This window comes from Delphinus delphis, chromosome X (genome assembly GCF_949987515.2).
Source record: "Delphinus delphis chromosome X, mDelDel1.2, whole genome shotgun sequence".
Taxonomy (NCBI): Eukaryota; Metazoa; Chordata; class Mammalia; order Artiodactyla; family Delphinidae; genus Delphinus; species Delphinus delphis.
The window spans coordinates 86,417,968-86,443,135 of record NC_082704.1 but is presented as its reverse complement, the minus strand read 5'-3'; the positions used below and the strand labels follow the sequence as shown (position 1 = coordinate 86,443,135).

Genomic DNA, 25,168 nt, shown 5'->3' with positions numbered 1-25,168 from the left:
TTCATGGCAAGGAATCAATGAACCCAGATTTGTGTGACTGGATGAAGAAATTAATGAATGAAGGGAATTATAATAAAAGATCCAGGACTTACCCTCTAAGAGCTCATAATGTAGCAGGAGAGACAGACAAACCAACAGTTCTCAGGCAGTGTGATGAGTATTATAATAAAACGTAAAGACAGGGTGCTGTACAAGTGACATGTCAGAGCCAGGGGTTTCAGTGAAGGCTTCCTGGTAAAGGGGACACTAGGGTGAATCTTAGGTAGGAGTTAGCCCAGTACAGAGGTAGGGGTTGGATTTAGTGGGAGGAAAAACGTGTCTAGGCAGAGAATAGAAAGTTCAAAGGCAAGAAGCAGAGAGAGTATACAGCTAGACCATGACTGAGGTCAAGAAGGGACTACCAGCAAGTCTGCAGGGCCTTATATGCTTTTAGGTCCATTGAAGGGTGGTAGGATTAGATTGTATTTTATAAAGATTCAATAACCACATACTGTTATCAAAGTTAACAAATCATTTACCTCCAGATGTTAAGATGGATACAGCATCACTTTTATTGTATCGCCAAAAAGGCATAAATTGAATTAACCATGAGGAAAAAGCAAATAATCCCAAATTAAGGAACATTCTGCACATTGAACTCCAAAAATATCAATGTCATAAAAGAAAAAAAGGCTGAGGGGCTGTTCCAGGTTAAAGGAGACTAAACACAGCTAAACACAATGCTTTACCCTGGATTGGAATTGGGAACGAAATACTTTTTTTCTTTTGCTAGAAAGAACATTAGTGGGACAACTGATGAGACTCAGCTAGATAATACTGTATGGATGTTAATTGCCTGATCTTGGGAATTCCCTGGTGGTCCAGTGGTTAGGACTCTATGCTTTCACTGCGACTGTGAGCCCGGGTTCAATCCCTGTTCGGGGAACTAAGATTGCCACAAGCCACGTGGTGTGGCCAAAAAAAAAAAAAATTCCCTGATCTTGATAACTGTACTGTGGTTATATAAGAGAATGTCTTCAGGAAATGCACACCACAGTATTTAAAGGTAAAGGAGCACCATGTCTGTAACTAACTCTCAAACTGTTCATAAATATATATATATATATATATATATATATATATGTAAATGAGAGAAGGATAAAGCAAATGTGGTAAACTGTTAACATTTGGGGAATCTAGATGAAGGGTAGTCATGAATTCTTTATATTATTCCTGCAACTTTTCTGTAAGACTGAAATTTTTTCAAAATATAGTTACCCCTTCCCTACCAAACAAAAAAAAATGCATGTAGTTGAACAAGCTCTATGTGTCAGTACTGTGGTGGGACCTGGGAAGGAGAGGGTAAATAAGATGCATCCCCTGCTCTACAGGACTCATGGTCCAGCAGGCCATCTTGGCAGCAGATCCAAAGGTGTGAGACAAGACCTCCAAGAAGATGACAACAATTTGGGCAAGAAATGGGGAAGGCCTGAATGAATTAGGGCAGTGCCAACGTAGCTGGAAGGACATCAAAGGGACAATATTTATGATCTGGTGACTAACTGGACTTGAGGTAGGGAATAAGAGAAGTCTAGTGAGGTGTCTGGGCTTCTTACACAGTCCATTGGCTGGACCATGGTCCCAGTCACCAAGACAGAGTGCTCAGGCAGTTTGTGGAGAGTAATGGGATTGAGTTTGGACAGCTCAGTGGTGCTGTTAAGTAGAGGGTTTGAGCTACAGGACTGTAGTTTAGGGGAAAGATCTGAGCTGAGATATATTTGGAGGAGTCATCAGCATTGAGGAGTTAGAGGAAGCCACGAGATAAGAAGAAGGCACAAGAGAACCCCAACATCTGGAGATCGCAGTCCCAGTCTTTGCCTCACCCAAGAAAATGTCCTTCAAGTTCTTACTTTTCTACCGATGGTTTGGGCTCTTTGCCAGATTTTTCCCAGCTGGATGTGTGGCTTTCGGAGATTCCTCACTTTGTAGACTTCCTTCCCACACGTAAATGGGGACATGGGAGAGTAGTTGTCTTAAGTACCTCCCGGTGTGAAGGCGAAATAATTGAGGCCATAAACACCAGTTATTCTAAGTACTGACCGTAAACTGAACTGAGATTGCTCCCGCCATCTCCTGCCTGTGCCTTTAGGTATTGATTTCTGGTTCTTCCTCCTTAGTGAATTAAAGGAAATTAGAATGCCACAATGATTGTGATTTGAGTGCGATTTGATAGTGCAGATGGCAAAGAATGGGACACTTGATTGAGAGATATAAATAATGAGGTAACACTGACCTTGGATCCAACACATACAATAAAATGCATAAATCTCAAGCGTGGCACTGGATGGTTTTTGACAGTACATACACCTGTGCAACTCACGCCTCCATCAGGTTACAGAACAGCTCCATCACCCCAGAAAATTCCCTCAACTCCCCTTCGCAGTTAATACCTGACTCGCATCCCTCAGAAGCAGCCACCATTCTGTTTGCCTCCCTCCCTTAATTTTATTTTTTAATGTTTTAAACTTGTGGGTTATTTAGAGAAAGTATGGATGGTCAGGTGGCAGAGCCAGGAATGCATTTAGGCTCTCAATGGAGAATGTGAAACTGAGTGCAGTTTAGGAATATTTATTCCACAGGATTTTTTTTTTTATTGAGGTATAGTTGATGTACGTTTCAGATGTACAGCATAGTGATTCACAATTTTTAAAGTTTATATTCCACTTATAGTTATTATAAAATATTGGCTATAGTCCCTGTGCTGTACAATATTTCCTTGTATCTTATTTATTTTATACATAGTAGTTTGTGCCTCTTACTCCCCTACCTCTACCTTGCCCCTCCCCCCTTCCCTCTCCCCACTGGTAACCACTAGTTTGTTCTCTGTGTCTGTGAGTCTGCTTCTTTGTGTTATATTCATTAGTTTGTTGTATTTTTTAGATTCCATCTATAAGTGATATTACACAGGATTTCTCTTTCTCTGTCTGACTTATTTCACTAAGCATCAAATAAAGCCTCTCCTCTTGCCCCACCAAAAACGTTTTGCAATAGTTGGCCTCCAGCTGACTCTTCTCCACTAGGAAAATAGGATTTGTTTAACTGTTTGAACTTTCCTTTAGAACCTGTTTGTGTTTAACCGGACCCTCGACCCAATCTCTCGGTGAGGCATTTGGATAACATTTTTTGGTTAAGTCAGAGATTACGTTTAGCTATCCGTCCAAACTCCAAAGCTTAGGTTCACTGGACTCCAAGCCTCTATCCCACCTCCCTGCCCCAGCGGGCTTTGCTGGATTCTTCCTGCCGAGGAGGAGGGAAGGCGTGGAGGGAATCGGTTCCCACCCACAGCTCCGGCCGGGTGACTCTCCACCGCGGGCCCTGCTCTGCCACCTGACCTCTGAGCCACCTGCAAGTCATCAGGCTGGTGAGTGTCCTGCTCAGGCCGGCCTCCCCGCCCCCTCCCTGGAGAGGGGACATCTGGCGACAGCCAGCCCCACCCCCAAACCCGCGCGGCTGAAAGGAGACCGACCCCCTCTGCCACCCGGGGACCCGCGCCCCACTCGGCCGGCCGGGGCTGGGGAGGAGGCGGGCACAACCTTCAGCTTCCCCGCGGCACCCTAGGCCGCGGCTGCGCCGCCAGCCGGTACCGGGCCCGCGCCCGCACAGGTGGCCCGAGCAGAAAAGGGACATTTGCCAGACACCCCCTCCCCCCGGCTTGCACCACGGAGCGTGGGGTTAAAAGTTGCGATTGCAAAAGTCCTGCGTCTGATCTTGGGCCTTATCTCAGATTGACAGCAGGAAGGCCTTTAGAACCTCTGCCAATTTTTAACAGCCAGTGAGGACTGCAAATGCTACAGCGCTGGCAGGCAGCATTTGAGGACGATTTGAGCTGTGTTTCTTAAAAAAAAAAAAAAAAAAAAGCGATTTATCGAAGGTAATATTAAACCAAAGATTATTTTCCCCTACCATTAATTTGCCCATCCATGTGTGGGACCAGTGACTTCAAATCAGATAATTGTCAAGGAGAAAGGTGAAGATGCAGGCAGTTTTGATCACCATCAGGACACAGTCTGGGAAAGAGAGAATGCTCTTGAAAGTTGTCTGTCTTTCCTCTCCCACGTGGGTTTCTTAAGTAAGGATTTTTTCTTTTCTGATTATTTTTCTTTTTCTTCTACCTGTTCGCTGGTCAAAAGTCCCAGCATAGAATGTTCCTGCCTATGGAGTTCAAGACTCCTTGCCAAACTGGCATGGTGCCTTCCTAGGCAGCAAGAAATAGCTGAGGGGCTGTCATTTCCTACAGTGGTGCCCCAACAATGTCCTTTTCTCCCCCCTTTCCATTGTCTGAATTTGAAAATGGATGTTATAGAGAACAGACTGGTGGTTGCCAAGGGAGAGGGGGCTGGGGGAGGGATGGAGTGGGAGGTTGGGATTAGCAGATGTAAGCTTTTATATATAGGATGGATAAACAACAAGGTCCTACTGTATAGCACAGGGAACTATATTCAACATCCTATGATAAACCATAATGGAAAAGAAAATTTTAAAAAAAGAATATATATATATATATAAACTGAATCACTTTGCTGTACAGCAGTAATTAACACAACATTGTAAATCAACTATACTTAAATTAAAAAAAGAATATGGATGTTATTTCTACTTTAGTGTATTATCACTGATGAACTGCATTTCGAAAAATGCAGTTCAGAAAAGTGCAGAGCAGGAAGATTGGCCTTTGGGCCGTTAGAGAAGGAAATCAACACCATGCAACGGATGGGAAGGACAGCAGGAGAAGGATGCCCAGAGGGCCACCAATGAGGTAGTTTCCCACCCCCTGACCCGCCTTGGGGGCTTGGGTGCTGGCATAAAGGCAGCCTTGCCTTGTAGAAGCAGCCAGCTCTCTCTGGGGGTCACTAGCGCCAAGGTGTGGATGTTGGAGTGTTGCTTTTTCTCTCTCTCTTTTTAAGAGAAACCTTGAAAAAAAAAAAAAGCACCGGTAAGTTGATTGAAGATGTCTTGTGTTATGGCCTATCAGCTCTTTCTTCATTTTTATCTGTCTCCTCCTGCCACATTGCGTATTTTGTTCTGATCTGGGGAAAGTGTGTCCAGCCTTTCCAGTTCTGATTTTAAAAACTCAATCTGTATTGGGATCTTACCAGCGTCTTAGGTGTTTTGCTGAATTTGCTCCATGCGATGACATTTCACTTTATCTCTGTTGTCTTCAGTAAATCTCTCCCATGACAATGTCTTCCGCTAAGATTGAGTGTGTTTTGCGGGAGAACTGGCGCTGCGGTGAGTCTCCAGTCTGGGAGGAGGCAACCAACTCTCTGCTCTTCGTAGATATTCCTGCAAAAAAGGTTTGCCGGTGGGATTCGCTCAGCAAGGAAGTGCAGCAAGTGACCGTGGGTAAGGATGAAGGATGGGCTTGGATCTGCCCAGACAGCCATCTCTTCCCTGGGGAGGCACTGTCACCTAATGTGTCATTCCTCCGGAACCTTCTTGTTAAAGCGTACTGAATATGCTTGAAAACTGTTGGATTGTCATCCTTTCTGTGTCCCCCACTTTGACCCAGGAGTAAAATCTGGATGGTCAATACTTTCCTCTTCCCCTGCGGGTGCCGGGCAACATTCCCCATTATGTTTTGGATGGTGAGTCACGGTAGGATCTTTCCATCATACCTTCAGTTAACAGCCGTGAAAGTTGGAGACCCGGTTTGTGGCACAGCAAAGGTTATCTACCTTGGGTCAGGCCAAGGCCTTAATTTGAAAAACAAAATAATAATAATAACAACAGATATATCCCCTCTTTGTGCAAAGAGGAGCTTTTGGACTTAGAAAGCATTAACCAGGGCTTTCTGTTCACTGTTCAAAACAGGATTCACAAAGGAATTTCGAGTGCATTGGAGTATGATTCTGTTAATGGCCCTGTGATTTCCCATGGAGGGGTTTATCACATTTTATGGCCCAAGGATATGGGCTTGACTAGAGATAAAGAAGTTTCTTCTTTTCATTATTGTGTTCCTGGGAAAGAGATACCAGGAATTCCTGTGACCTCAGGACACTCTCAACCCAGAACTGGGGACCTTTTTTTCTTAGATGAGAGGGAACAGCTTTTAATTCACTCACGGACATGACTGTGGCTCGAGGCAAAATGACTGTGACCCACTGTGATCAGACTTGGGGGAGGGACCCATCACCTTCCCTAGTCTCTCTTTCCCAATATGCACACATTAGGGATATATTCCTACCCCTAATCTTCAAAACAAAAACAAAACAAACAACCCCCCCCCCCAACCCTGGGAAGGGCTTGTGGTGTCCACAGCAGCTTAAAAGCTAACAGAAGCCTCCGGCCACAGGTTGGGATCCCTGATGAGGATATGACGCTCCTACTAGTGTCTTGCACATTCCCTGGGACCCTCCACGGCTCCAATCAACTTCTGCACAGGGCACCAAGCGTCTTGCACTGAATAGATGCTTAGGAAATGTTTTCACAATAAAGTCTGTCAATTTGTTTCCTGTGAGTACTCACCATGGTAATCAATCTCTCCACTTAAAAAAAGTTTCCTTATATGTGGAAAAATGTTAAACCCAGAAAACCTAAAATTTAAATATACAAAATATAGTAGTATAAAGAAGACGTGATTTTTTAAATCATTGCATCTACATTTCTTTTTTTTTTTTTTACTATTTATTTTTATTTATTTGGTTGTGTCGGGTCTTAGTTGCTGCAGGCGGGCTCCCTAGTTGTGGCTTGCCGGCTCCTTAGTCGCAGCACGTGGGCTCCTTAGTTGCGGTATGCATGTGGGATCTACTTCCCTGACCAGGGAACAAACCCGGGCCCCTGCATTGGGAGCGCAGAGTCTTATCCACTGTGCCACCAGGGAAGTCCCTCTATTATTTTTTAATCATGCTTACTTCCAAAAAGGATTTAAGAAACAATTTTCAATTAAATACATACAAAACAGGGTACCTTTAACAAGACAAGTCCTAATTTAAAAAAAAAAAAAAAAGACAAGTCCTGTACTTGAGGGAGAGAGAGATGTCACAAAACCCAGTTGCTGGAACTAAACACAGTTTGTGTCCCTGCATTTCCTGAAGATCAGGCAAACTGAGCATTGCTTGCTCTGTGACAACTGCCCTGGTTTACACATCACCCCCTTAGGAACCTCTCCTCTGAACTTGCTGTGGCATCTGCCCCAGTGTACGGTGGCTGCTGTGATTTGACTTCTCTGCTTCTCCCGCTAGACTCGGAGCTTCCAGAGGAGTTGGGTTTCATTCATCTTTACATCCATGCTGCCCGGAACAGCACACGGAGTTCATGATCAACGAATATACTGGGTTATGTAACCTTCACTGTTCAACAGAGAGGAGGGAGCACTCCCCTTGTCAAAAGAGCTGCAACCTCTTAGAGATGCCGGGTGGCGTGATGGACACAGTGTGACTACTGGCTGCCCCCTGACTGCTGCTTTTACCTCTGCAGATGCCCCAGTCAGCTCTGTGGCCCTTCGCCACTCAGGAGGCTATGTCGCCACAGTTGGAACAAAGTTCTGTGCTTTGAACTGGGAAGATCAATCAGCAGTTGTCTTGGCCACAGTAGATAAAGACAAGAAAAACAATCGATTCAATGACGGGAAGGTGGATCCCGCTGGGAGATACTTTGCCGGTATGTTTTACCTTTAGCACCTACTTACTGAGCTTTGGGGAAGACCAGAATGTGACTTACAAAAGCCTCACAGCTGCAGTAGTAAAATAAGTGTTCATAACGGGTCTGGGGTTCTTCTTTCATTATTACTTAAGTCACTTGTATCAAAAAAAAAAAAATCCCATGAGAAAAACTTCATAGATATCCCTTTCAACTGTTGTCTCTAGCAGACTAAAATTTGTATTGTATTTTTGTAGTTTAAATGAGTTTTTTTTTAACATCTTTATTGGGGTATAATTGCTTTACAATGGTGTGTTAGTTTCTGCTTTATAACAAAGTGAATCAGTTATACGTATGTTCCCATATCTCTTCCCTCTTGCATCTTCCTCCCTCCCACCCTCCCTATCCCACCCCTCCAGGCGGTCACAAAGCACTGAGCTGATCTCCCTGTGCTATGCGGCTGCTTCCCACTAGCTATCTACCTTATGTTTGGTAGTGTATATATGTCCATGCCTCTCTCTCGCTTTGTCACAGCTCACCCTTCCCCCTCCCCATATCCTCAAGTCTGTTCCCCAGTAGGTCTGTGTCTTTATTCCCGTCTTACCTCTGGGTTCTTCGTAGCATTTTTTTCCCTTAAATTCCATATATAAGTGTTAGCATACGGTATTTGTCTTTTTCTGACTTACTTCGCTCTGTATGACAGACTCTAGGTCCATCCACCTCATTACAAATAGCTCAATTTCGTTTCTTTTTATGGCTGAGTAATATTCCATTGTATATATGTGCCACATCTTCTTTATCCATTCATCTGATGATGGGCACTTAGGTTGATTCCATCTCCGGGCTATTGTAAATAGAGCTGCAATGAACACTTTGGTTCATGACTCTTTTTGAATTATGGTTTTCTCAGGATATATGCCCAGTATTGGGATTGCTGGGTCATATGGTAGTTCTATTTGTAGTTTTTTAAGGAACCTCCATACTGTTCTCCATAGTGGCTGAACCAATTCACATTCCCACCAGCAGTGCAAGAGTGTTCCCTTTTCTCCACACCCTCTCCAGCATTTAGTGTTTCTAGGTTTTGTGATGATGGCCATTCTGACTGGTGTGAGATGATATCTCATTGTAGTTTTGATTTGCATTTCCCTAATGATTAATGATGTTGAGCATTCTTTCATGTGTTTGTTGGCAGTCTCTATATATTCTTTGGAGAAATGTCTATTTAGGTCTTCTGCCCATTTTTGGATTGGGTTGTTTGTTTTCTTGTTGTTAAACTGCATGAGCTGCTTGTAAATTTTAGAAATTAATCCTTTGTGAGTTGCTTCATTTGCAAATATTTTCTCCCATTCTGAGGGCTGTCTTTTGTTCTTGTTTATGGTTTCCTTTGCTGTGCAAAAGCTTTGAAGTTTCATTAGGTCCCATTTGTTTATTTTTGTTTTTATTTCCATTTCTCTAGGAGGTGGGTCAGAAAGGATCTTGCTGTGATTTTTGTCATAGAGTGTTCTGCCTATGTTTTCCTCTAAGAGTTTGATTCTTTCTGGCCTTACATTTAGGTCTTTAATCCATTTTGAGCTTATTTTTGTGTATGGTGTTAGGGAGTGATCTAATCTCATACTTTTACATGTACCTGTCCAGTTTTCCCAGCACCACTTATTGAAGAGGCTGTCATTTCTCCACTGTACATTCCTGCCTCATTTATCAAAGATAAGGGGACCATATGTGCCTGGGTTTATCTCTGGACTTTCTATCCTGTTCCATTGATCTGTCTTTCTGTTTTTGTGCCAGTACCATACTGTCTTGATTACTGTAGCTTTGTAGTATAGTCTGAAGTTAGAGAGCCTGATTCCTTCAGCTCCGCTTTTCGTTCTCAAGATTGCTTTGGCTATTTGGGGTCTTTTGTGTTTCCATACAAATTGTGAAATTTTTTGTTCTGCTTCTGTGAAAAATGCCAGTGGTAGTTTGATAGGGATTGCATTGAATCTGTAGATTGCTTTGAGTAGTAGAGTCATTTTCACAGTGTTGATACTTCCAATCCAAGAACATGGTATATCTCTCCATCTATTTGTATCACCTTTAATTTCTTTCATCAGTGTCTTATAATTTTCTGTATATAGGTCTTTTGTCTCCTTAGGTAGGTTTGTTCCTAGATATTTTACTCTTTTTGTTGCAATGGTAAATGGGAGTGTTTTCTTGATTTCACTTTCAGATTTTTCATCATTAGTGTATACGAATGCCAGAGATTTCTGTGCATTAATTTTGTATCCTGCTACTTTACCAAATTCATTGATTAGCTCTAGTAGTTTTCTGGTAGCATCTTTAGGATTCTCTATGTACAGTATCATGTCATCTGCAAACAGTGACAGCTTTACTTCTTCTTTTCCAATTTGGATTCCTTTTATTTCCTTTTCTTCTCTGATTGCTGTGGCTAAAACTTCCAAAACTATGTTGAATAAGAGTGGTGAGAGTGCGCAACCTTGTCTTGTTCCTGATCTTAGTGGAAATGCTTTCAGTTTTTCACCATTGAGGATGATGTTGGCTGTGGGTTTGTCATATGTGGCCTTTATTATGTTGAGGAAAGTTCCCTCAATGCCTACTTTTTGCAGGGTTTTTATCATAAATGGGTGTTGAACTTTGTCAAAAGCTTTCTCTGCATCTATTGAGATGATCATATGGTTTCCTCCTTCAATTTGTTAATATGGTTTGTCACATTGACTGATTTGCGTATATTGAAGAACCCTTGCATTCCTGGAATAAACCCCACTTGATCATGGTGTATGATCCTTTGAATGTGCTGTTGGATTCTGTTTGCTAGTATTTTGTTAAGAATTTTTGCAGCTATGTTCATCAGTGATATTGGCCTGTAGTATTCTTTCTTTGTGATCCTTGTCTGGTTTTGGTATCAAGGTGATGGTGGCCTTGTAGAATGACTTTGGGAGTGTTCCTCCCTCTGCTGTATTTTGGACGAGTTTGAGAAGGATAGGTGTTAGGTCTTCTCTAAATGTTTGACAGAATTCGCCTGTGAAGCCATCTGATCCTGGGCTTTTTTTTGTTGGAAGATTTTTAATCACAGTTTCAATTTCATTGCTTGTGATTGGTCTGTTCATATTTTCTATTTCTTCCTGATTCAGTCTTGGCAGGTTGTGCATTTCTACGAATTTGTCCATTTCTTCCAGGTTGTCCATTTTATTGGCATAGAGTTACTTGTAATAATCTCTCATGATCTTTTGTATTTCTGCAGTGTCAGTTGTTACTTCTCCTTTTTCATTTCTAATTCTATTGATTTAAGTCTTCTCCCTTTTTTTCTTGATGAGTCTGGATAATGGTTTATCAATTTTGTTTATCTTCTCAAAGAACCAACTTTTACTTTTATTGATCTTTGCTATCGTTTCCTTCATTTCTTTTTCATTTATTTCTGATCTGATTTTTATGATTTCTTTCCTTCTGCTACCTTGGGGTTCTTTTGTTCTTCTTTCTCTAATTGCTTTAGGTGCAAGGTTAGGTTGTTTATTCAAGATGTTTCCTGTTTCTTAAGGTAGGATTGTATTGCTATAAACTTCCCTATTAAAACTGCTTTTGCTGCATCCCATAGGTTTTGGGTCGTCGTGTCTGCATTGTCATTTGTTTCTAGGTATTTTTTGATTTCCTCTTTGATTTCTTCAGCAATCACTTCATTATTAAGTAGTGTATTGTTTAGCCTCCATGTGTTTGTATTTTTTACAGATCTTTTCCTGTAATTGATATCTAGTCTCATAGCGTTGTGGTCGGAAAACATACTTGATACAATTTCAATTTTCTTAAATTTACCAAGGCTTGATTTGTGACCCAAGATATGCTCTATCCTGGAGAATGTTCCATGAGCACTTGAGAAAAATGTGTATTCTGTTGTTTTTGGATGGAATGTCCTATAAATATCAATTAAGTCCATCTCGTTTAATGTATCATTTAAAGCTTGTGTTTCCTTATTTATTTTCATTTTGGATGATCTGTCCATTGGTGAAAGTGGGGTGTTAAAGTCCCCTACTATGAATGTGTTACTGTCGATTTCCCCTTTTATGGCTGTTAGTATTTGCCTTATGTATTGAGGTGCTCCTATGTTGGGTGCATAAATATTTACAATTGTTATATCTTCTTCTGGGATCGATCCCTTGATCATTATGTAGTGTCCTTCTTTGTCTCTTCTAATAGTCTTTATTTTAAAGTCTATTTTGTCTGATATGAGAATTGCTACTCCAGCTTTCTTTTGGTTTCCATTTGCATGGAATATCTTTTTCCATCCCCTTACTTTCAGTCTGTATGTGTCTCTAGGTCTGAAGTGGGTCTCTTGCAGACAGCATATATATGGGTCTTGTTTTTGTATCCATTCAGCCAATCTGTGTCTTTTGGTGGGAGCATTTAGTCCATTTACATTTAAGGTAATTATCGATATGTATGTTCCTATTCCCATTTTCTAAATTGTTTTGAGTTCGTTATTGTAGGTCTTTTCCTTCTCTTGTGTTTCTTGCCTAGAGAAGTTCCTTTAGCATTTGTTCTAAAGCTGGTTTGGTGGTGCTAAACTCTCTGAGCTTTTGCTTGTCTGTAAAGGTTTTAATTTCTCCATCAAATCTGAATGAGATCCTTGCTGGGTAGATTAATCTTGGTTGCAGGTTTTTGTCCTTCATCACTTTAAATATGTCCTGCCACTCCCTTCTGGTTTGCAGAGTTTCTGCTGAAAGATCAGCTGTTAACCTTATGGGGATTCCCTTGTGTGTTATGTGTTGTTTTTCCCTTGCTGCTTTTAATATGCTTTCTTTGTATGTAATTTTTGACAGTTTGATTAATATGTGTCTTGGAGTATTTCTCCTTGGATTTATCCTGTATGGGACTCTCTGTGCTTCCTGGATTTGATTAACTATTTCCTTTCCCATATTAGGGAAATTTTCAACTATAATCTCTTCAAATATTTTCTCAGTCCCTTTCTTTTTCTCTTCTTCTTCTGGAACCCCTATAATTCGAATGTTGGTGCATTTAATGTTGTCCCAGAGGTCTCTGAGACTGTCCTCAGTTCTTTTCATTCTTTTTTCTTTATTCTGCTCTGCAGTAGTTATTTCCACTATTTTATCTTCCAGGTCAATTATCCGTTCTTCTGCCTCAGTTATTCTGCTGTTGATCCCATCTAGAGTATTTTTCATTTCATTTATTGTGTTGTTCATCGTTGTTTGTGTCATCTTTAGTTCTTCTAGTTCCTTGTTAAATGTTTCTTGCATTTTGTCTATTGTATTTCCAAGATTTTGGATCATCTTTACTATCATTATTCTGAATTCTTTTTCAGGTAGACTGCCTATTTCCTCTTCATTTGTTAGGTCTGGTGGGTTTTTATCTTGCTCCTTCATGTGCTGTGTGTTTTTCTGTGTTCTCATTTTGCTTATCTTAGTGTGTTTGGGGTCTCCTTTTTGCAGGCTGCAGGTTCGTAGTTCCCGTTGTTTTTGGTGTCTGTCCCCAATGACTAAGGTTGGTTCAGTGTGTTGTGTAGGCTTCCTGGTGGAGGGGACCAGTGCCTGTGTTCTGGTGGATGAGGCTAGATCTTGTGTTTCTGGTGGGCAGGTCCACGTCTGGTGGTGTGTTTTGGGGTGTCTCTGGACTTATTATGATTTTAGGCAGCCTCTCTGCTAATGGGTGGGTTAGTGTTCCTGTCTTGCTATTTGTTTGGCATAGGGTGTCCAGCACTGTAGCTTGCTGGTCGTTGAGTGAAGCTGGATGCTGGTGTTGAGATGGAGATCTCTGGGAGATTTTCGCCATTTAATATTATGTGGAGCTGGGAGGTCTCTTGTGGACCAGTGTCCTGAAGTTGGCTCTCCCACCTCAGAGGCACAGCACTGACTCCTGGCTGGAGCACCAAGAGCCTTTCATCCACATGGCTCAGAATAAAAGGGAGAAAAAGTAGAAAGAAAGAATTAGTAGAAGTAGAAAGAAAGAAAGGAGGGAGGGAGGGAGGGAGGGAGCAAGGAAGGAGGGAAGGAAGGAAAAAAGAAAGAAAGAAGGAAGATAAAGTAAGATAAAATATAATAAAGTTATTAAAATAAAAAATAATTATTAAGAAAAAAACGGACAGATAGAACCCTGGGACAAATGGTGGAAGCAAAGCTATACAGACAAAATCTCCCACAGAAGTATACACATACACACTCACAAAAAGAGGAAAAGGGGAAAATATTATAAGTCTTGCTCTCAAAGTCCACCTCCTTAATTTGGGATGATTCGTTGTCTGTTCATGTATTCCACAGATGCAGGGTACTTCAAGTTGATTGTGGAGCTTTAATCCACTGCTTCTGAGGCTGCTGGGAGAGATTTCCCTTTCTCTTCTTTGTTCTCACAGCTCCCGGGGCTCAGCTTTAGATTTGGCCCCGCCTCTGCGTGTAGGTCACCGGAGGGCGTCTGTTCTTCGCTCAGACAGGATGTGGGTAAAGGAGCCGCTGATTTGGGGGCTCTGGCTCACTCAGGCCGGGGGGGAGGGAGGGTCACGGAGTGCGGGGCGGGCCTGCGGCGGCAGAGGCCAGCATGAGGCCAGCGTGACGTTGCACCCGCCAGAGGCGCGCCATGCGTTCTCCTGAGGAAGTTGTTCCTGGATCCTAGGACCCCGGCAGTGGCGGGCTGCACAGGCTCCCCAGAAGGGGGGTGTGGATAGTGACCTGTGCTCACACACAGGCTTCTTGCTGGCGGCAGCAGCAGCCTTGGCGTCTCATGCCCGTCTCTGGGGTCCGTGCTTTTAGCCGCGGCTCACGCTCGTCTCTGGAGCTCCTTTAAGCAGCGTTCTTAATCCCCTCTCCTCGCGCACCAGGAAACAAAGAGGGAAGAAAAAGTCTCTTGCCTCTTCGGCAGCTCCAGATTTTTCCCCGGACTCCCTCCCGGCTAGCTGTGGTGCACTAATCCCCTGCAGGCTGTGTTCACGCCGCCAACCCCAGTCCGCTCCCTGCGCTCTGACCGAAGCCCGAGCCTCAGCTCCCAGCCCCGCCCACTCAGGCGGGTGAGCGGACAAGCCTCTCGGGCTGGTGAGTGCCGGTCGGCACCGATCCTCTGTGCGGGAATCTCCCCGCTTTGCCCTCTGCACCCCTGTTGCTGCGCTCTCCTCCAGCTCCAAAGCTTTCCGCTCCGCCACCCGCAGTCTCGGCCCGTGAGGGGGCTTCCTAGTGTGTGAAAACCTTTCCTCCTTCACAGCTCCCTCCCACTGGTGCAGGTCCCGTCCCTATCGTTTTGTCTGTTTTTATCTTTTTTCTTTTGCCCTACCCAGGTACGTGGGGAGTTACTTACCTTTTGGGAGGTCTGAGGTCTTCTGCCAGCGTTCAGTAGGTGTTCTGTAGGAGTTGTTCCACGTGTAGATGTATTTCTGGTGTATCTGCTAGTGTTGGAGGTTCTCCTGCAGAGGCAGGGGGTGGCTGTGGCTCACCGTGGGGACAAGGACACTGGCAGCAGAAGTTCTGGGAAGTACTCCTTGACGTGAGCTCTGCCAGCGTCTCGACATTGCCATTTTTGAAGACTACAATCTCGCCCAACTCCCCTCTTTTTTAACAGAACTTTCCTCATGTTTTTGCGTCTAATGTTTCCTTGTGATTAGATTGATGCTATATATTCATGGCTGGAATCACTGCATAGGTGCTGTTCTGTCCTTCTCGGGGTATCCCATCTGGATACCATCTGTCCCTCATTGGTGATGTCAGTTTTGATCACCCAGTTGAGGTCTTAGATTTCTCTACTACATAGCTACTATTTTTAAATTGCAATTTATAAGCAGTTTGTGGGGTCTGTTAGTGATCTATTGCTGTGTTACAAATTACCCTGAAATTTAGTGGCTTAAAATAACAAACATATATTATCTCACATAGTTTCTGAAGGTCAAGAACCTGGGTCTGGCTTGGCTGCATGGTTCAAGGCTATGTCCTGAAGTTGCAGTCAAGCTGTTGGCTGGGGCTACAGCCTTGGAGGGAGCTGGAGTCTGTGAAGCGGCCTGGAGGATCTGCTTCAAACCTGACTTACATGGCAGGCAGTTGGCAGGAGGCTTCATTTCCTTACTGTGTGGGCCTCTCCATAGGACTGCCCGGGGCATGGCCTCCCCCAGAGCCAGTGATGAGAGGCAGAGAGAGAGAGAAAGAGAGAAAGCCCAAGATGGAAGCCACAGTCCTATTATAACCAATCTCAGAAGTGACATAGCATCACTTCTGCCATGTGCTATTGGTCACAAAATTATGGAGGGGACTAGACAAGGGTGTGAATACTGGGAGGCAGGGATCATTATGGGTCAACTTAGAGGCTGGCTACAACATGGGGAGATACTTTAAGTCCAAGCAAATATCCTGGTCCTCATCAAAATATCTTCCTTAGCTTTTACATTCCTTGATGATTCTCACTTGAAGCCATCTTTATTATGATGGCTGCAGAATGAGTTATATACAGATTTAAATGAATTTTAACTCTAAGTTTGAAATTAAATAATGCATTTCACATTTAGTTCTCATTTAGCTCCCATCCTAACAACCCTATAGTTAGCCAAAGTTGATTCTAAATCCCTGCTGTTTCCACCTCCCCACTCTTCCACTCACATCATCAGCCATGCTGTCCTGGCTCCATTCTCTTTCTTTCTTTCTTCCTTTCTTTCTTTCTTCCTTTCTCTTTCTATCTCCTTCTTTCTTTCACTGTGCTGGGTCTTTGTTGCGGCATGCAGGATCTTTAGTTGTGGCATGCGGGATGTTTTAGTTGCAGCATGTGAACTCTTAGTTGTGGCATGCATGTGGGATCTAGTTCCCTGAGCAGGGATCAAACCGGGGCCCCTGCATTGGGAGCACGGAGTCTTAGCCACTGGACCTCCAGGGAAGTTCCTCCATTCACTTTCAACATGGAAGGTAAGTAAGATCTGAGCAGGTGGTGTGGATTGTTTCCCATCTTCCTGGACTTTACACAAGCACAGATCTAGTCCAGGACAGGTTAAAAGATTAAAGATGAGAATCCATTGGAAGCCCTTCTGCCAGTAATTTCTGCAGGATGAAGAAATATGATTGGATACTCTACCTCCTGTTGAAGTTGATTTTCTCTCTCCCTTATGGCTAGAAGTTTACAGCTCTGTGGCACTTGGTGAGACAAAATTAAAATGCCCTCAGAGGCCTGAGTTCTTAGCCTGGAGTCCCCAATTCTTAACCTTTGCCCTCTGGAGACCCCTTAAAATTGTAGGCATCAGTGTGCCTACATACTGGTCATGTGCATCTGTCAGAAGCACCTGAGAAAATTTTTCTAGAGAGAGTTTATAGATTTCAGCAGGTGTTGAGAGCTGTCCCTGGCCCAGAAAAGGGTGGGGTCATCTGATAGTCTGGATGGGGGTCTCTTAGTGGTGGGTAGTACCCTGAAGGTGTCCCAACACCCAAGGTCTCACCTGTCTGGGCTCACTACTAGATAATGATAAACCAGGGCTCCAGTTTCTTTCCCACTAAGGAAGAGCCCTTTCTAAGCAGTGGGGGATCCACATTCATGCTCCAGGCATCTCCTTCTGTGAGGCAGATAGTGGGGGAAGGGGGTGGGTGGGGGTGGAATAGAAATAATAGAAACAAGCCCAACTGCCCTATAGCAAAAAAACAAGGAGGGAGGTCTGGCTTGCTGTTCAGGCGTCCCAGTTTCAGTCCATTTTCCTCTAACTCACTCTTCTTTCAGATAGAGCATGTTATAGTAAATGAGCTTTCCGATTTCTTCATTATGTTAAATTCTGCTCTATCCTCTGAGATCACACTCAAGTCTAAGTGCATATTCCATGGGCACATGAGAAGAATGTGTATTCTGCTGTTGTTGAATGGAGTGTTCTCTATAAATGTCACTTAAGTCCAGTTTGGTTAATGGTATTCAGTTCTTCTATTTCTTTGCTGATTTTCTATCTACTTGAGTCTATTACGGAGAAAGGGATGCTGACATCTCCAACCGGAATTATGGATCTGTGTGTTTCTCCTTTCAGTTCTGACTTTTGCCTTGTGTATTTTGAAGGTCTGTTGTTAAGCACATGCACATCTAGGATTATTATGTCTCCTTAGTGAAGTGACTATTTTCACAATATGTAGTTACTCCTATTTATCCCTGGTAGTTTTCTTTGCTCTAAGTATATCTTGTCTGATACTAACATAGCCTCTACAGTTTTTTTAAATTAATATTTGCATAGGATAGGTCTTTTCCCATCCTTTTACTTTTAAGCTACCTATGTCTCTTATATTTGAAGTGAGTTTCTTATAGACAGCATATAGTTCTATTTTCAAAAAGTTTATTCTGACATTATCTTAATTGATGTGTTTAGATTATTTACATTTAATGTAATTATTGATATGCTTTGAGTTAGATCCACCATTTTATTATTTGTTTTCTCTTCTTTCCCTCTGTATTTTTTGTTACTCTGTTTCCCCTTTCCTGCCTTCTTTTAGGTTATTTGAATATTTTTTAGAATTCAATTTTAATTTACTTATTGTGATTTTTCACTATATCTCTCTGTATAGTTTTTTAAGGGCTCCTGAATGGATTACAAATGTATAGTTAACTTTTCACAGTCTGTCTAGAACCAATATTTTACCACTTCAATTGACAATCACCCATTTATGTCATAGTTGTCTTTATATACATAGATTTAAAATCCCATCAGAAAATGTAATTTTTGCTTTCAATCATCAGAAATATTTTAAGGAACTAAAAGGAAGAATAGTCTATTATATTTACTCATATACGTGCTATTTCTATTGTTCTTTCTTCATTCCTGTTGTTTCTTTTGGTATTTCCCTTCTGTCTGAAGAATTTCCTTTAGCAATTCTTTTAGAACAAGTCTGCTGGCTATAAATTCTCTTAGTTTTACTTCACAGGAGAATGTCTTTATTTCACCTTCATTCTTTAAGGATATTTTCACTTGATATAAAATTCTAGGTTGACACATTATTTTTCTTTCAACAAATTAAAAATGTATCACTTTCTTCTGACCTCCACAGTTTCTCATGAAAAATCAACAGTCATTGAAATCATTATTCTCCTATATGTTGTATGTATGTCATTTTTCTTTCATTAATCTTAAGGATTTCTATTTAACTTAAGTTTGGTTGTTTGTTTTTTTGGGTTTTTGTTTGTTCTTTTTTTTTTTGCCATGCCACATGGCATGTGGCATCCTAGTTCCCTGACCAGGGATCAAACCCGTGCCCCCTGCATTGGAAGCATGGAGTCCCAACCACTGGACTGCCAGGGAAGTCCCTATTTAACTTAAGTTTTTAGAAATTTGATTATGATGTGTCTGGGTATAGGTTTCTTTGGGCTTATCCTGTTTGGGGTTTGCTCAGCTTCTCAAATATATAGCCTTATGCTTTTCACCAAACTTGGAGAGTTTTGAGCCATTACTTCTTCAAATATTTTTTGGCCCTGTATTCTTTGTCCTCTTCTCTAGGAATCTAGTGACACATATGTTAGCTCTTTTGTTGTTATCCCACAGGTCCCTAACACTCTATTTTTTTTCAGTCTTTTTTTCTCTCTGTTGTTCAGATTGGATAATTTCTTGATCTAGCATCAGATACACTGACTCTTTCCTCTGTCATCTCTATTCTGCTATTGAGTCCATCCAGTGGGTTTTTTATTTCATTAATTTCATTTTTCAGTTCTAAAATTTTCACTTGGGGATTCTTTATATTTCTCCTCCTTTGCTGCTATTTTGAGTTTTGTTTTAAGACTTTGCAGATCGTTCTTTTGAGCATTTTTATAAGAATTGCTTTAGTCTTTGTCAAGTAATTCCAACATCTGTGCCATCTCACTGTCTGCCTCTTGATTCATTTTCCTATACGACTTGAGATTTTCATGCTTCTTTGTGTTGCCAAGTAACTTTGGATTGTATCCTGGACATTTTGACTATTACCTTATGAGATGCTGGGTCTTGTTTAAATCCTATGGAGAATGTTGATATATTCGTTTCAGTAAGCAATCTGTATGTTTAGGTTCAGATCACAAGTTCCACTTTCCACAAGTTCCTACTTTCTATTAGGTGCCATTAGGTGCGCCACTCAGTGGTCAGTCTGAGACCTAGAAGGAGTTCTATCCATTAGCTCCATTCTCCAAATCTTTAGCATGCTAATTAGAATCAGATCCATGCATGTACAAACAGATGAGCCCAGCAGATCACAAACAACTTTATGGGGTTGCATTCCTGAGCATCATCCCTCTTCTAGTACTTTCCAGCTTCCTGTAGCTCCTTTTCATTCCTCCAGTCAGAAACCACCCACTTCTATGACTGTTCTGCCTCCAGGGCCAAGTGGCAGGAGGGGAGAGAGAGAGAACATGAAAGCAACCGTGTTTGATCTGCCCTTTTGTCCCTGCAGCTTCACTAAATGCAGAGGAATGTCGCCTTCCCTCAGAGTTTTGATTCCTGTAGTTTCCTGTTGCTGACCTCTCTCTGCCTTTGCTACCCTCACTGCAGAATTGCCTGGGGGCTGGTGCATGAGAAAATGGAGAAAAAGGAGGAGAAAATAAGCAGGGGGTTTCTTCCACTCTCTCTCTGAGCCGTAGGAGTGTTTTGTGCTCCTTGCGCCAGATCTAGAGGTTTCTCTCGGACCTCTTTCTGCCTGCACCATGGTGCTCACTTCCAAGTTTCAAGCTGGGTTGAGTTCAGGCCAGGACATACTAGAGGATAAAATGGAGAGCTCAAGAACTCGCCACCAATTAGGTGATACTTCAAATTCTGTGTTCTTCTCTGAGCCGCCTGATAATTCACATTGCAGAGTTGTCAAATAGCTATGCCATGCATTTTGTCCAGGTCTTAGAGTTGTGCTCAGTGCGAGAAAATGAGGTTGGTGCAGATGTCTGGAACCAGAACCTCTCAAGGTAGTTTTAATTTGCGTTATAAGCAAGGTAGTTGTCATTAAAAAAAAAAAAACCCATAGGACCCAGATTGGGATTGTATAATAATTTCCTTGATTTCATCACAGGGAAGGAGTCCTGGTGAGAGAAGATGGTGCAGTGCATGCGTGGGATGCTGTGCAGCTGAGCTCCATACTCTTTGGGTTTTGTAGGTACCATGGCTGAGGAAACAGCTCCAGCAGTTCTGGAGCGGCACCAAGGGTCCCTGTACTCCCTCTTTCCTGACCACCATGTGGAAAAGTACTTTGACCAGGTGGACATCTCCAATGGTTTGGATTGGTCTCTGGACCACAAAATCTTCTATTACATCGATAGCCTGTCCTACTCGGTGGATGCTTTTGACTATGACCTGCAAACAGGGAAGATCTGTATGTACTTTTTCATTATTTTTCTTAATATTGCTGGTATTTTTTTCATATGCATATGACTAGCAGGCTGCCTCGCCCTTAACCCATTTGAAAAGGTCCTTACTTTTCAAACAAAGAACTGCCTAATGTTATGATTCCAATATTGTAATGATTACACAGACTTGACTCTGCTGCCAGTCAAGCCATGGCTCTCAGCACAACTAAATATGGCCACAGTTTGCATAATATGGCTAGATCCTTAATCCTTTTTCTTGCAACCATCACTAGAAAGAGGCTCACTGTAAAACGGATCCTGTTCTACCAGCTGGTGCTTAAAGGCAAATAGTATACAACAGAATGGGACAAAAGAACAGAAAATTAGAGTTTGGGGTTGATATTTCTTATTTGTACTTTAGTTAACTATAGGCAAGTACTTAAAGACAAATTAACAACCTTTCAAAATGGAAAAGTAAAAAAAGTAGTTGCAGATTGTTCAACTCCACCAACGGATCTAAATGAGCCATAGTTGGAAACTGGGAGGAAAGGAATTATTGGAAAGAATTTAAAAAGGAGTGCTTGAAACTTTCATGAAAGGTGCCAGACCACAAGAGCAAAACCAATCATAAAAATGACTTGAAAAAAATCATGAGTCTCATGTAGATTTAATCAGAGGCTAAATATTCCAGCACAGATGTTTTGCTTTGAAATATGTAGTGCTCTTTTTCATGACTGTTTTTACCCACTTTACTTACACATGGTTTTAACATTTTTCCCCTTATACCTCAATCTGATTACTGTAATGACCTGGATTTTGTAGTGTAATGTTCCTCTGGATTTTGATGCTTGTTTTTTGTATATTATGATTCCCTTTAAGGCCGGCCAGTTGGTTTCAGAATACCCCTCTTTTCAGAAACAAGCTCTTCTAATATTTAGATAAGGTGATTTTGGAGCATTTAGTTGGGCAGAAACAGAACTCATGCACCTTGTTAGTTTTTGTGCGTGAACTGTTGGCAGCTCAAACCTGGGCCCTTGGCTCTGAGAGCGTGGAGTCCTAACCACTGTACCACCAGGGAATTCCCCAAAGTAGGCATTTTTGGAAGTAAAACAGCAAAGGTCTAACCACAGACTGAAGTGTGTCTGAGGTGGGCATGCAGGGCTTCAGTTCAGGTCCCTCAAAAATATCTTTTGTTATTTTATTAAGAATTCTGCTTTCTTTTTTCTCTCCTCCTCTGAAAGCTTAGGTAGCTGTGTCTGTACCCAAACTAAAGGGAGTGAATCCACTCCAAATCCTACAGTACAAATCCTTTGTTGAGGGATGCCCACTCATGTTTTTAGACATTTTTAGAGTTAGGAATCCTCCTGAATCATCCCACCTGTGGTACCCATTTGCCAGACACTGGATAAGCAGAAGCGATCAGTATTTATAATCAACTTGATTGCTCATTGTTTGATGCTCAGTATTGAGTGGCCTGTGGTTTTGGGGGGGGGTGTGTGTGGTTGGTTTGTCTGTTTGTTTGTTTTTTTAACCATAGCCAACCGCAGAAGTGTTTACAAGCTGGAGAAAGAAGAACAAATCCCTGATGGAATGTGTATTGATGTTGAGGGGAAGCTCTGGGTGGCCTGTTACAATGGAGGAAGAGTGATCCGTTTGGATCCTGAGACAGGTAGGCCCACAGCAGAATGGAAAAACCCCGCCATGTCTAGAAAACACCAGACGCTAGGGGCCAGAGAAATTTCATTACTAATAAAGTTATATAGAGATATATTCAAAGGTCTCAATTGGATGATTTTGGAAATAAAGGCCAAAGATATAGCCCAAAATGTTATAGTCAGAACTCTTTTTCCTGTAGAGGTAAATCTTTTTTGCCCAGAAGAAATTGTCAGGGAAGGTAGGTGAAATACCTGGGCGAAGTCTGACCTCCAAATCTTCTTTGAACTTTCCTATTGCTCCACAAGGGGTCCCGAAAAGTTGTGCGGGTGGAAATTTGCTAGAGCTAGACTTAAATGAAATATTTGGTGACCTAGGGAAAAGACTCCGAACTGTGAAGTTGCCTGTTGTTAAAACAACCTCATGCTGCTTCGGAGGGAAGGATTACTCTGAAATGTATGTGACCAGTGCCCGGGATGGGATGGACCCCGAGGGTCTACTGCAGCAACCTGAAGCTGGTGGAATTTTCAAGGTGATCTGGCTATATCTTTTATTTTGAGGGTGAGGTGGGAGATCTTCGGTTAAGTAACTGAATGATTGGTGCTTTTTCATACTTCCCAAATACAATTGTATTTGGCATTTAAGCTCATCATGCTAGACTTAAAAACATTTTATTGAGATTTTCTAGACCTGAAGTCCAGGACAATGTGTTTAGCCCACTTTGTACAGTGCTTTAAAATATTTTTTTGCTTCAGTGGTGTTTGAAATTCTATAAATCAGTAGAATAGGCTTGGAAAACCAGTGTTTGAAACACATTTATAAGATTAGTTGATTGTTTTGATGTTGCAAGAATATTTTCAGGTTCTTAACTTTTTTTGGCAGTGAAATAAACACTGATAAGAGTTATAGATCTCTTGAGCTGAAAAGAAATGTAGAAATCATCTGGCGCAAACCCCTTTCTTAACAGATGGGAAGAAGATAGAAATAAATTCAGTTTTCAATCCTAGTTGTAAATGGTTGCTAGTTGAATTATTATCTATGTGAATAATTGGGTTGGACCATAAATACCTAATCAAATAGTTCCTTTTTATTATAGGAAACAAAACAAGGATAATAGGTGGCTAAATATATTATTGTGGATCATAAAAATGTTTTTGGAGAATACTTGTGAATTACCTTGTATCAGAGTTTCTCTCTTTTCTTTTTTTAACAGATAACTGGCCTGGGGGTCAAAGGAATTCCTCCCTATCCCTATGCAGGATGAGTGACAGGCCTTCCTTCATAGTGGAAGAGACTTAGAAGACAACTAGAAAATTCTGGTGCTGAAATTTCAGTCTAGTTACAAAAAAAAATGAAGCAATGATATTAATAGGATTAAATTTTTAATTACAATTTTTAAAACATAGAGCATTTTTAACAAGGGGTGACAGGTGGTTTTGATAACATACTATAAGGCCTTCTGCAAAAGTGCTATAGAAATATAGAGGTGTTCAACCGTCAACCAGCCTCTTGATTCTTTGCAAATTGCTGGTGGAATCGGGGAAGGGGGAAGGAACCATATTTGTTCTTTACTCTGCATTCGATACTTACTATACCTAAAGCTTCAAAACATTAATAAATAGTAGTCTGGTAATGACTTGCTATGATTATGTTCCTTTTTATTTTCATCATAATCTTATAAAATATGCTGCAGTGCCGACCTACCTTCATATTACTTTTCCTGTATGTTATTTTACAAATTAAAATATTGCTGGAGGATAAGAATCAAACATTTTGGCAAAATCTATGGTTCCGACTGCCACCTAGTAGATGTAATGTATCACTTTGGAAAGAATACTTTAAAAATAGCCTTATTGGGGCTTCCCTGGTGGCACAGTGGTTGAGAGTCCGCCTACCGATGCTGGGGACACGGGTTCGTGCCCCGGTCTGGGAAGATCCTACATGCCGCGGAGCGGCTGCGCCCGTGAGCCATGGCCGCTGGGCCTGCGCGTCCGGAGCCTGTGCTCCACAATGGGAGAGGCCACAACAGTGAGAGGCCTGCGTACTGCAAAACAAAAAACAAAACAAAACAAAAACAAAACAAAAATAGCCTTATTGAGTTATAATTGACCTACACATATTTAAAGTGTACAATTTGATAAGTTTGACATATATATACACATTAATGAAACCAACACCTCAAGTAAGATAATGAATCTATCCACTACCCCAAGATTTTCCCTGTGTCCCTTTGTAATCCTTCCCTTTGGCCCTTCTGTATGCCTGCCCCCATCCCCAGGAAACCACTGATCTGATTTCTGTCACTATAAATTAGCCTTAAAATTGGGTACTGTGATTTCTCCAACTTTGTTTTATCAAAATTGTTTTAGCTCTTTTAGTTCCTTTGGCCTTCCATATAAATTTTAGAATCAGCTTGACTATATCTACAAAAAAATCCAGGGGCAATTTTCATTGGAATCGCTTTAAATCTGTAGAACAATTTGGAGAGAATTGGCATCTTTACGATTTTGAATCTTCCAACCCATGAACATGGCATGTCTTTCCAATTATTTGTCTTCTTTGATTTCTTTCATCAGCATTTTGTAGTTTTCAGCATACAGATAATTGTTTTGTTCTGTTTTTGTTTTTGGCCGTACATGCAGCATGTGGGATCTTAGTTCCCCGACCAGGGATCAAA

The 25,168-nt window shown here is 41.7% G+C and overlaps 1 protein-coding gene across 3 annotated transcripts; it reads left to right on the top strand.

Moving 5' to 3' along the window:
* Positions 1-3,286: 3,286 nt before the first annotated feature.
* Positions 3,287-24,538, top strand: RGN (regucalcin). Of its 3 annotated transcripts, none has more exons than XM_060002642.1 (7): positions 3,287-3,400; positions 5,202-5,382; positions 7,456-7,638; positions 20,649-20,864; positions 22,376-22,507; positions 22,869-23,023; positions 23,705-24,538. In XM_060002642.1, exons 2-7 carry the CDS (start codon positions 5,214-5,216, stop codon positions 23,753-23,755), a joined length of 906 nt encoding a protein of 301 aa, XP_059858625.1. In that variant the 5' UTR covers positions 3,287-3,400; positions 5,202-5,213; the 3' UTR covers positions 23,756-24,538. The 3 variants fall into 3 exon arrangements, with proteins under 3 accessions (XP_059858625.1, XP_059858624.1, XP_059858626.1); XM_060002641.1 differs by lacking the exon at positions 3,287-3,400 and adding an exon at positions 4,667-4,795; XM_060002643.1 differs by lacking the exon at positions 3,287-3,400 and adding an exon at positions 4,882-4,972.
* The last annotated feature ends 630 nt before the right edge of the window (positions 24,539-25,168 follow it).